Source organism: Copidosoma floridanum, unplaced genomic scaffold, assembly GCF_036245765.1.
Source record: "Copidosoma floridanum isolate Cflo_tuat_1 unplaced genomic scaffold, Cflo_Japanese_pri ptg000004l, whole genome shotgun sequence".
Taxonomy (NCBI): domain Eukaryota; kingdom Metazoa; phylum Arthropoda; class Insecta; order Hymenoptera; family Encyrtidae; genus Copidosoma; species Copidosoma floridanum.
The window spans coordinates 34,146,490-34,159,863 of record NW_028321881.1 but is presented as its reverse complement, the minus strand read 5'-3'; the positions used below and the strand labels follow the sequence as shown (position 1 = coordinate 34,159,863).

Genomic DNA, 13,374 nt, shown 5'->3' with positions numbered 1-13,374 from the left:
TTCGTATCTTTTTAATCAAGATGAAGACAGGTATGACTCTTTCAGCGCTAAGTCTATTTTTTTCTGTTAATCGAAGAACCATTTCCAAAATTTTCTTCTTTACTCTGCACTACTTGCCCTTGAATACAACTGACTTGGTATTTTGGCTACATAAAATCAGTGTTTAGAATACTACTCCAAGATGCTTTCACCCATAATAAAGGAATGCACGAGTAACTAAAGATTGTACTGAATTCAGAATCAAAACGCCAAGTGATGTAGAAAATCAAGTACTAACTCATTTATATTATGAAAAGTGTATTAGAAAAAAAGTTTTGATAGTCATTAACACCATCTGGATTCATCAGTTTCAAATCAAAATCAGCTGGTGGCAGAAGAAGCGATTGTCAAATTACTATTTAATCCAGATTAATAGACTTGCTGCAGGATCACGACATCACCCTAGCTGAAAAAAATTTCTTCGATATAAAAAAAGCAATCAATGCTATTCCTTTAAAAAAAAAGAATTTTTAAAAGAAAAAACATTACAGACTTACAATGTTGCCAGAGTTACGACTTACATGGAATGAGTTATGCAAATATTAAGGGTTGTAAAGGTCGTAATTATATTAAGATATTTTTAGTATGAATTAAATAACTGTTATTTGATCGTTCTTTCATGTGACGTGATATATTCATGTGAGCTAGTATTAGTGGATAAACTTTTAAGAAGGATAGAGGACCATGGGGACTCGTGGGTACAATGTTGGATTCGTATTGCCCCCATTTTGTATCACGAGATACTTCAGTGGATGTGTGCAGGGACGTAGTCAGATTCGCAATGCCCCTGACCCGTGGTGCACAAGTCCAGTGGTCTTATATATTAGTAAACAAAAATTCTTAGGACTCTCTTGAGTTCCTGTTGGGTGCGGTAAGTCGCCTAGGAACCGGGATTGCTCCAGTTCGTATTGCCCTGAAGGTCCGCCAGTTCGTTAGCTTCCTTACCTAGAGGTTAGCTTCGGTTCGTATTGCCCCAGAGATCCGCTCCTTACCCGAGGAACACAAAAGAGGAGTAACTGGTGCACGGGGAAAACTAGAAGACTGTAATAGCCTCTTCGTCTCCCTTATAGCCAGTGCAGTATTTAAAATGAACAGTGTAATATAAGAAATGAAAATCAAATGTATATATATAAATTCGCTATTTACTGCTATAATATTACAACAGTGCTTTGAAGAGCAGAGCTCCCTAGTTAAAGCGCCGGACTCGTTGCTGATGGCAAAAAGTGATTAACGTGGGCTTGCATGGGCCTTTTATACCCTCCAGATTCGCAGTGGCGTCCGCGGCTTTGATTAGGTGGCTCGAATGACTTGCACATTTCGCCACGATTCACAATCATTGTTTGTTTCGGCATACATATAAGTGTTTTGAATGGTCGCGTTATAGGTGCTTGTTTCATCCATCTCACGTATTAACATTCTAGCAAACCGGGTAGCAAGTGTTTTAGGGGTAGCATCTTGAACTCCAATTGATGATAAGCAAATAATTACTTGCTATATGAATTAGACCCTCACAGGTTCTATTATATTTTATCAAAAACTCCTACTTATATATTCAGTTCAATGAACGAAATACTACATGTTTTTTGTGTCTTGGTAAATTTACAACCACTAATATTTTCATAGAATTTATATACATCAGAAAATAAATAAATTACCTTACTAAACATGCTCTGATTTTATTCATTATGTAATGGTGTATTTTTGTGCACTTATAATGTATTTATTACAATAAACAACACTTTACATTCTACTATTTAACAGTCATTTACGAATAATTTTACTAACATCTACATTTGTTAACTTTAGCACTCCAGTCTCTTAAAGTTTTGTCAGCATACCATCACATAATCTTTTTTAAGCTTTTAAGTAATGACAATAATACAAATTTTCAGACGAGATTACAACATATCTTGGAAAAGACTCATTGTGATGAACTTGTACTTAACAACTTCCATTAGACACGGGTAAGTAAACAAACTAGTGACACACTGTGAATCCACACACATACATAAGTAATCTATAAGGCATGACGAACACATGACTTAGTTTTTATTTCATTATATTGTTCATACACTGCAAGTATTAAACATTACACTTGAATGACTTACTTTCAAATACTGAAATTTTTTTCAAGTAGAGGGATATTTGAATTCAACAAGTTTTGTCACTCACCCACCTTGTACAACAGTCTCATCTGGGCTTGCACATAACCATGGTTGACGCTTATTTGTAACTCATCTCACGTCTTTTACTTGAGAACCATACAATTTTTTATACTGTTTTTAACATTTTTTTCAGAGCGAATTTCACACTCTGTCGAAAAACTACTACATTTTTTATGGTATATCATGTCTGACACAAGTGATAAGATGTTTTTAGTTTTAAGAGTTTTAATACTATGAGCAACTTTGGTCACAGAAATCTTTAATTTTCTTAGTTTAGAATTTACTATTTTTTTACTGCTCAATCGTATCACAGCTAAGTTGAGTAATGTCACTTGAAGTTTTTTCTAAAAGGACTATAAATTTTCTTTAAACTTCGTAAATTTAAAGTTATAAGCTATTTTATTACATCGGCAGAGAACATTTGGAATACAAACTTCCCATTCAACAATCTTTAATTTTTGACTAGCCTCTTTTTCTGTTATCTTGGTATAAAGTTTATCTCTCTTTACATCTCTACCCTTCACTGCTTCGACTGAAACAGGTTTAAAGGGGGATAAAGAGTTTAACTCGGAGATCTGAATACTGTATTTTGATACTTCGATTTGTGCAGTGAGTGAATACATGTAATTAGTATCTTCCTTTGAAATACTTATTATCAGCAAGTTGACGTAGAGCATAGGTCCCCCCTATTTCTGCTCACAGTTAGTTTTGGATAAACTGCTACCACTATTAGTATATTATACAGAAGCAGAAATACTTCTTTTTCCTTTTATTTTGTGTTTGCGACTTTCCTTCCATGATTAATCTAAATGTTCTGATTATCTTAAAGTGGATCTTAACTATTCTAAGACTCTTTAAGGTTAAGAATTTACCTTTCTGTGATAAACAAATCGCATTTCTAGCATCCAACCAAAAAAAATTGATGACTTTACGATTCGATAAATAACGATATGGGATCCGCTATCATGCGCTTAAACAAGCCGTTAGCCATGGTTTTCGTATAACAAACATTTACAGAGTTTTTAGTTCAGTCAAGGTCTATAATTAAGGGAATACATAAACCTTAACTGTTAAAAGCGTTAAAATACAAAAAATAATTTTGAGAAAATATTGTATAAGTTATTCAATCATGCTGTACATAAAAAAATCGTGAAAAACAAGCACAATTATTTAATTGTTAAGTTTATTAGTGCATAGAAAAAGCGTTACGGTGCTGAGAATTATATCGCTTAACCGAATTTCTACAGCTATGGCATGTATGATGAGCAATTAGTGGCTATAAAGTTGTTACGTACCAAAATCTTAATCAAAAAGCTAATGACCTACTTAAGACACTTCTATATGAATTTTATTATGACTTTATGAAATTTCTAATGGAAAATCTTACTTACAGAGATCAGTAGATTCCTAAATAAAATAACAATTGATAATTTTCCCAATGTGATGCATGAAAATGTCATATAATTCAATACATACGACTATCATACCAATAATCATTTTGGCACGCCTTATAGTAATAAGAAAATTATTAGCGTTATGAATGCAATTGAAAAGTCATGTCAACATTCATAGGATTGATGAGCAAAACGTATAGCACAAAGATTCAAGACCAAAAGAAAATTAAAAAAAGCCAAGCGTGAAAAGAACTCAGTGACAAAGGCTATGATAAACTTTAATTACATTAAGTGCCTTTGCAAAAATATAAGTATAACTTGACAGCAAAAAATTGTCAGATTACGGAATTATCAGCTTTTTACAGAACAAGAAGCAAAAATATGCTATAAGTATGCATGACGAAAAATTACGTTTTCAACAAAGTTATGTAGATACTTTACCATGAGGTTATTAGTCAAAGGGGGATTAGGAAACCACGGTAAAAAAATAATAGGAGAAAAGACAACCAATTTTATTAAAAATAAGTAAGTAGTGATAGAAAGAGCGAATCAGAATATAACAAGAAAAGAGATGAATATTTGCTTAGTAGAACAACTAAAGAAAGAGAAGAAAATCGCAGTGGATAGGCTACCGTTATGTAAGGACATATCACAGTCAGATGTAAGGAGATGTCACAGGCATCTGAGACCCTGGACTCAGATGCCTCGAAAGCCATCGCTGACTGCATAATCGTTCTCAGCAACTCTCACGATCCCCCAGTAAACATTGTGGCTCGTTGTTTTACGAATTGGATGCAAAAGTCCTGAAAACGACGTGTTTGACGTCCACCTGGGGCATCAGGCGCTTCAGAAGCTATCACCAACTGCATAATCATGATCAGTAGTCCCTACGACCTCTGAGAAACGAAATTTAACCCATTTTTATTATAATCGACTAAGTTATCAAGTTGTTATTTAGTGCTTCTTAGCGATGCCTTTCTAAAAACAATATTTTTGTTGCAATAATTTATTCATTTAAAGCTTATTAAATAACTATCTGTACAAAATTTTTGGGCAGCATTACGAGATAAATGCAAAAAATTTTTTCTTCATAAGGCTGAATTTAAAGCATATTCAGGTAGTTTAGATTTTGCGACATTGTATAATTTATTAGTATCTGAATTATAATGACTTTTTGTTGTAAGTTCGTAACTAAAACCAGGAAAATCTTAAGTACTACCTTCAGACCAAGCTATTTTACGATTACATACGTTAACACTTATTTTAATACTGAAACAAATGACTGCTTAAATTATCTTACTAATATATAAAGCAAAAGCGCTAAAACCGTTGTAATCGCTAACCACGAAAACTACTGAACCGATTTTGTTGAAATTTTGCACACTGATTCATGATACTTCCTAGATGGTTTTAGTATAGATTTTATCTTAAAAAATTTAATAACAATAGTAATAAATAAGCTCAAAATTTTTCGAAAATACGCCAGCTTTTCACTTTAGTTCAGTAAAATCCGCTAGGTGGCGTCAACATAAAATCAAAGGTACCTGCAACATAATTAAATAAGTGTGGTTATAATAGGCTGGACCGTCTCCATAGTGTTGTAGTCGAGCTTCGGCAATTCAACGAGCTGTATAGAGAATGCTGATGATAGTCTTGCAGCTGGGCATCCCGGTTACGGACAACACTTTTCTCTAAGGGGGAAGAGACCTAGGTGTCCATTCACCCTGAATCTCAACGAGTGCGATCAATTAAAAAAAAATTAATTCCAACCGATTCTGTCTCTGCCACAATACCAGGAGACATATCTAGCCAGAGCACAATCTGCTCCAACTCATCAGAGTTATGTGGTAGTTCCACCATCCCACCTGGTGCTGTTAGAGAATTTGTGGCTACAAATGTAAGCAAGGGAAGACAGCTATGAGGGGCATGGGCAGCCACAACGGCTACCTTCTTGGTCGTCTCGTACCCAACGCGCTTACCCACATGTTCCCGTCTAACGATAAGCGGTTGGTTATCTGGGGAACGACTCGAGACGAGATATTCTTTGGTCAGGCGTACCTCCCCCCATCACAGTCTCCGTACATCGAGACTCCCAGGGTAAGAATCAAGCAACCCGTAGCCAGCTCTTCATCATCAGCAATAATAATAAAAAATAGCCTGGAAGTTTCACCACTGGCGCTTTTCAGGGCCATTATAAGTATTTACGTTCCCTACTTAACCATCAATTTCATCGGTTCTTTTTAGGATCCACCTAAGTGTAAACTACCTTGCCAACAACTACATTTCTATTACCATTTCCGGAAGCGATTCGTCGACTAAAAGAGTATATTAACTAAAGACGGGCACTATTAAACCAAGTCAGCCATTCACTAGCAGACGTCACCTGCGGAGTTGTTCTTCGCAAGGCTGGAGAACCCGGTGACCGACGACCCTATACTACCCTCTCGACTCTAAGCATTCAACCAGGAATCACTGATCTTCTCCAAGGTCTGCGTTGGGCAAACCTATAATAGCTATGAAGGAAAAAAAACTTGAGCCAACGGGCTCCACTGGACAAGTATCACTAACCAATCTCTCCATCTAAGATCACCAAAACTGAATCTGCAAATAAAAAAGGTGCTTTAGACACCAACATCTTCGACGTTATACTGGAAGACGTTGGGAAAGAGCACTACAACTAGCCCCAAAGCTTCGGACTTTGTAATTTTTCTCCCAATCAGTCTGGGTCTTCAACAGCAAGCCAGAGAAGATCACCCTGAGGTATCCAGGCAGTCACAATTGCTGTTAACTGCAGTCAAGAAAGAGTTAACTTAAGAAGCTCACCGGTCTTTTTTAGGACCATCAGACGTCGAACTACCTTGCCAACAAATATATTAGAACTTAACAAAGTTGACAGAAAACAGCCTTTAGGGGTCACACAAATTTGAAGCATGCCAAAAGTCGCAAGAGGGTGAATTGGAAGAAAAACTTCAAGTGTATCTAATAAATACAATTTTATTTAGGTGTTAAGAAACTGACGTGAAAATTTATCGAGATTGAAACAGCAGCGTTAAAATCGACAACTAAAGAGTCCATTACGTGAGAGATCAGCTTTCCATTGTACCCTCACAGCAATCTCTGAAATCTTTAAGGATCCTACTTCAGATTTTTTAATGAGTAGAAAATGTATTTGTGTTTTTGTGGCAATAAAAATGTAGGGTTTAAGGTCCAGGACTTTCTTGCTTTGGAGCCGTACCATATAATTTTTTTTAGTTTCGTGGGCCTATGTTATAACATAGGCCGATGTACAGAAAAATAGTTATATGGTAAGGACCCAGGTAATAAAGTTGTGAGAAATGAAAAAAAAATTTTTTTTTTAATATAAATTTTTTGGGGGTTTAAAATCTCAACATCTTTAAAAAATAGCCGTTTTCGTGAATTATACGGGAGAAACTGTAAATCAACGGCTTCTTATGGCCACCGATTATTTTATGGCATAAAGAACGCACGGTACTTTTCAGCATAATTATGCAATATTTTTTGAATTTTTACACATTATTTGACCAAATAAACTATATGGATTCCGAAAAAATATGTTTTTAATAAGAAGATTTTTGTTCTGAGATGTATCAGGAATATGTGTAAAATTTCTAACTTAAAATGTTTCACGTTACATGTCAACACACTACGGTGTTTTATTTAGTAAGTCTCGGGCGAATCCAAGACGGGGGGCTGCTAGTTATCTATATACGCCACTTTACGCACCTCCTTATCCCATACGGTAAACCTAATAGCTTGGTAGAATTAGTATCAAGCATTTGTGAATACGAGTACCTAGATAGGTTTTAATTTATTAAAGCACTAATAGTTAAATGTTAAATGTTAAAAAGTCTTATGTATTTTAACAGTATCTTGACTCATTTTACCATCACTTTCACTAACAGCAGACTTAAACACCATGTCTTTATCATCACTGGGTTGTCTGCCAGTTTCTGCTTTCGTAACTTCGTTATTTTTGTCGTTATTCAAGTAGTTGTAGGTTACGTATAAATTTCTTTTATTTTTATTTGCTGTATTGAAAATTTCTTTAGGATGTGTTCGGATTGGTTTGAAAGTTGTACTAAGTACTTTTTAACGTCATTTTTTTCAAACATCAACTCACTGCACTTTTTTAATGCTTTTTTTGATAGCCAAATTTTCAGTACCTTTTCTATAGCGACTAATATTTATCTATACATCGTTATACATAACTGTTCAGGATTGAAGTGAATTTAGTCCGCGTTTATACATTAAACCTATTCTTAGAAATTCACCTTGACTTGTACATCTTTATTTCTCTGCGAGCAGTCACACTGCAAATGTAAACAAAGACTTTCACCCATGTTACAGACAATTTTTATCTTTTCTTAAGTTCTCTTTCTCTTTCTATTATTTTCCAATATTTTAGTTTCACACGAGTCACTGCTCTGCGTAGCAGTACACATATATGCTAACAAATACATATCTGTTCGCGCACTGCTCTGCGAAGCAGCCTAATGAGTCAGTCTGCTTTCGGCGCGTACAGCTAAAGCAACTCACAGTACTCGCTTGCTATATGTAAGGAGGCTCGAGACTCGACGCCTTGCATATACATAAAGACCGCGTTTTCCAATCTGTAAAATAGTCTGTAAATAAATAGTTCCAACAGTTTTATTACATCTCAGTCTTCCTCCATATTTTTGCTGCTTCTTCGTGTGCTTTCGAGTGCACGAAGAGCATCTATTCACAAACCTTACCCAGATCACTGTAATGAGCTTTTTCAAGCTCAGCCACGCCAACCACAATACAGTCCACTACAGTCAATATCCAACAATAACAAAAATTTTATACCGATTGTTATTTTAACAACTTGAGCATAACTCTTAAAATTAAGTGTATGCCATATCTAAGTTTACGTAACTATCACACAGACATCTTAATTAACTTTACCCTGACAAAACAAAGATAAAAAGTTAACGTTGTCTCTCACAAGATGTTCTGGTACTTGTGCAAATGATGGACTAGTGCCCCCCCCCCCTCGGCTTCGCCCAAGACTCACTAAATAGGAAACCGTTATATGTTAACATGTAATGTGAAACGTTTTCAGTTGATAATTTTACATATATTACTAATACTTCTCACAAAAAATATTTACTCAAAATCAATACAGTTCCTTTGGTCAAATAATAAGCTGTGAAAAGTAAAAAAAATTTAATTATGCTAAAAAGTACCGTATATTCCTCATGCCATAAAGTAATCGTTGACCCTGGAAGGCCGTTGATTTGCAGTTCCTCCCGTATATTCTACGAAAAGGGCTATTTTCAAATCTGTAAGGATTTAAAACTCACAAAAAATAAGAAACTAAAAAAAATGTTTTCTCTTATCTTACAACTTTATGATCAAAACAACAATTCCTGGAGATTAATCTCTACATTTTTTATCGCCACAAAAATACAAATACATATTCTGCCGATTAAAAAATCTGGAAGATTTAAGTAATTACTGTGAGGGTTATGATAAAAACCTGATCCCTCACTTAATGAATTCTTTCTTTGTCGATTTTGATGCTGCTGCTTCAATCTCGATAAATGTTTTGCATCAGTTTCTAGACACCTAAAATTGTATACATTAGATACACTTGAAGTTATTCTTCCAATTTCTTATCTTGCAACTTTTGGCATAGTTAAAACTTTTGTGAACCTTAAAAGCTATTTTTTGTCAATTTTTTAAAGTACTAATATATTTGTTGGCAAGGTAGTTCGACGAACGATGGCCCTGAAAAGGACCAGTGAGCTTCTTGAGTAAACTCTTTTTTTACTGAATTTTCCAGCAAACATAATTGCCTCTTTACTTTAAGGTGATTTGCTTCGGCCTGTTAGTGTAGCACCAGATTTTAAGTCAACAAATTGTTGCCAGAAATGGTAGTGAAAACGTATTTGTTGGTCAGGTAGTTTAACCTTAGGTGTGGCCCTTAAAACAACCGATGAAATTGATGATTAAATAGGAAGCGTTAATACTTATAATGGCTCTAAAAGGGGCCAGTGCTGAAACCTTCAACTATTTCTTATTACTCTTGATGATAAAGAGCTGGCTGCTGGTAGCTTGACTGATCCTCGGAGTCTCTGTGTATGGAGACCATGCTGGAAGGAGATACGCCACTGACTATGGGGAACTGGGGAATAAGGGATACCTTTTCTTTAACAGATAGTTACAGCTTTATTTTTAAAGTAAGATTAACCAACAAAATCAATTTTTAAAGAAAAGAAAACGTAGTTATCACAACACAAGCAAATTTTATAAAAATAACAAAATTTTTGTTTAAGAACGGCACAAACCTAACCTCTCAAAACTGCTAGTAGTGCCCCATAGTAAGGTACTTCGAGCTGGGGGTGGGCTACCACTAGCCTGATTAATCACGATGATATGTTAGGGTAACTCGTAAAATGAATTATGAAAAAGAAGTATTTTTTCATTGAGTACACATAAAATTAAAATAAAAAATGACGAGAGCATGTATACATGTATACATACTGCAAATGTTTTAAATCACATTAAAGCTGTATCTTTGGAATTATAGTTTTGATTTTTGATTGACACTTGGTTCTCATCCTAGTTCCCTCGGTTATTTTTTTTTTTTTTTTTGTAGTGACGCACCATTTGTAAAATTTACTTAAATAGTCAACATCTTAAAAACTAAATCATCTCGTGTATCACGGTGTATCACTGTGTATCACAATGCTTACATGTCTGGATAACGTTAGGAAATCTGTTTATGGTCAGAGCTCACCGTAATTATAGAGGCCTCCTGTGCTAGTAGCGCTCCGCCCTAAAGTGCCAGTCATTCCCCGTATAAAACACGTTATTATTTTTTAAATAACTTTTTTTCCATGCCTCCTTGAGAAAATTAAAAAAAAGCATGATGAAGCTCAAGGTTTAATCTACAAAATAGACATTATAAGATAGTTTAAAACAGGTTCGTTTGCATGGAGTGTGTGCGATTAAAAATGCGAGAGCAGGCAATCTATTAGATGAAAGTTTACATGTTTTTCTTTAAACTTACGCTGCATTTTTTAGTGTTTTACTTGGAGAGAGAAAAATTAATCGCAGTAAGAATTGCTATTTACAAGGTTTGAGTTGAAAATATTTTATCATTCGGGAGAAACTGGGGTGATAGAGTTATCTAGTAAGCTTGTCGTTCCCCAGTCTCCTCTATAGAATATCTCATCTTTGGGTTGTCCCCTGGATAACCAACCGCTCATCGTAAGTCAAGAATCAGTATACGAAATTTTAGCAAAATCAGTTAAACGGTTTTCGTGGTTCACGATTACAGCGGTTTCAGCGTTTTTGTTTTATATATTAGTAAGATAAAGATAAAGACAATTGATATTTTATGTCTTTCTTTGGAAAAAAAGGCTTGTCTTGTTTCTAAAAAGCTATGTAATCGAAAATCATAGTAGAATTGGGTAAATAATTGACCGATAAAACTATTGCTTCATGTTTACTGGAAGGTAATTACTTCACACTAGGTGCTAACAGCTAATAGTTTTTTTAAAATTAGTTTTTTGGTTGATGCTGATTGTGAATTATGAACAGATCTGGTTGCACCTACTCAGGGTGGGCTATTGAAAAGGCCCCCTTGACGAGCGAAACGTTGACAATTTTTCATTGAAATAAAGATATTCTCTTTACATGTTGTTTTTTAATTTTCCTATTTATTAAAAAAAAAATACTGGTTATGCCTAATACGTAAGGGTGTATGGTTGGGGCCTTCATCTTTTATCATCTAATTACTTATATAAAATTTAAATGTATACAAATATGCACCTTATGTAAGTATTGTTACATGTATGTAAATTAATATATAGACATGTTCATATACTACCTTGCAGAGGTAAGACTTAGTCGCTGTACCTCACACACATTAGCGTATGATTGGGGGTTTTCTTAATGCATACAATAAAAGCCTCCCTCCTTCAGGCTAACGGAAGAGAAGAAAGCTTTATACCACTACCTAGCACTTTGTGTAGAGTTGTGGCTGTCAGCGTACATTTATGTACGTGAGCACAAAAAGCAAGGTACGCTGAATTTTGCTAGAGCTAAAATGAGCCTAGTTTATTTACTTCTTCCTTTATTTTTTATAAAATCTCAATTTGTATGTCAAAGATAAGCAATTATAGTAATAGCGAGTAATCCCTAAAAATTCTTAATATTTTCTTTACAATGTTTACCAAAACAACTATCAGAATTTCAAAACTTTTTAATCTCCATTTATTTATGATTATATATAACTTCTAAGATTTCTTCTTGTTTCTAATTCATGATTGTTCCATAACTCATTCGTGTTTTTGTATTTTTGCTTAAAAAGAAGTATGTTTAATGACTTCGAAATTTCACTTACGTTAAAGGTACCGTGATTCACACTTTTTTTAAACTTTAGTTTAATGAAAAGTCTTTTATAAAAAGTTACTTTCTTCTTGAAAATTTTGTTCATTTCCTGTTCTTTAATCTGTTTTTTCGTTTGTTGCAATTTTTTTTAATATTATACCTTCGACAACACATTTGTTTCATTATAGAACATACGTACATTTAAAATATAAAATTAGATGATATTTTTACTCACGAAATAAACTGGGTGAACAAACTGCTGCACTTGCGAATAACTCGAGCCGTGCGAGATTCTTCTTCTTGAGAGCGTGAAAAATCCAGACCATCGTCCATTTTACCTTCCTCGTGTAGAACTGCTTGTTTCTCTTCTACTTTGCCAACACCTTTTTTTTTGGTCTCGTACGACTAGATTGTAAAATTAATAAGTATAAAAACCAATTTTCTAAAAACTTTTATAACAAAGTATTATGCTAGATTTTTTCTGAGGCAAAATAGCTTCTCCTTTAATTGTATAGGAAAGAAGTATGTTTATTTATTTGACAGACTTATAATATGAGAAAATTACTAAACTGTGAAATAAATCAATGATTTTCATAATAGTTTTAATCTCACACAGTGCATTTTTTTATTTTTAGTGATTAGCTAAAATGTTTATAATACTGATATTAAATATTTAGAATTCTTTGTACATACATACGTTTTCAGTATGCATGATAAATAAGAAATCGTTTCTTTAAATTTTAGCATAGAAAAAAATTGAAACAGAAGCATGCAGTCCTTTAAAAAAAAATTGACATATGAAATATTATAATAAATAATATTCTTGGCTGTAAAACTAGAGGGCAGGTTGTGGCGAAAACTTAAAAATATGAAAGCATGCTAAATAATGAAATGTTATTTTTGAGCACAAAAAAGTTGATTAAAACTTTTTCAGATTTTTTAACAAATGAAAAAGTAAGAAAAAAGTGCTTAAAATAGATATTTTTTATAGCCTGTTACAAAAGAATGAGATTTAGTTGACATTCGCTTAGAGTTATAAAGTAAGTAAATTTTTTCAGACCATCAGAGATATGATGCAAGAAGAAAATATTTATTAAAAAGTGTTAAATAATTATGTGAATTTTCTTTGAATATTTGGAGCAAGCGTTAGCAAAATAACAAAATGTACCTATATTAAACACGAAGAACCCAAGTAAATGCATGTGATCAGCTTGCTTTTTTACGGGAAGTGAGAATTGTTCATGGAATCACTTTTAAAACTCATTTAATCAAAAATCATTCAGAACTTTACACAAATCTTTTTAAAACCTAAAACCGTAATAACATACAACATACGTTTGGGTTATCCAAAATTTATATAAGATTTATCAATGCGAGTTAAAATTATTGACACT

At 33.8% G+C, this 13,374-nt stretch overlaps 1 protein-coding gene across 1 annotated transcript in view; it reads right to left on the bottom strand.

The window, feature by feature from the left end:
• RyR (Ryanodine receptor) overlaps positions 1–13,374 on the bottom strand; it is a 1,110,242-nt gene that overhangs the window by 812,295 nt on the left and 284,573 nt on the right. Inside the window, exon 12 of the mRNA XM_089598062.1 lies at positions 12,216–12,385. Coding sequence (XP_089454188.1) covers positions 12,216–12,385 — 170 coding nt within the window. The remainder of the gene's footprint in view (positions 1–12,215; positions 12,386–13,374) is intronic.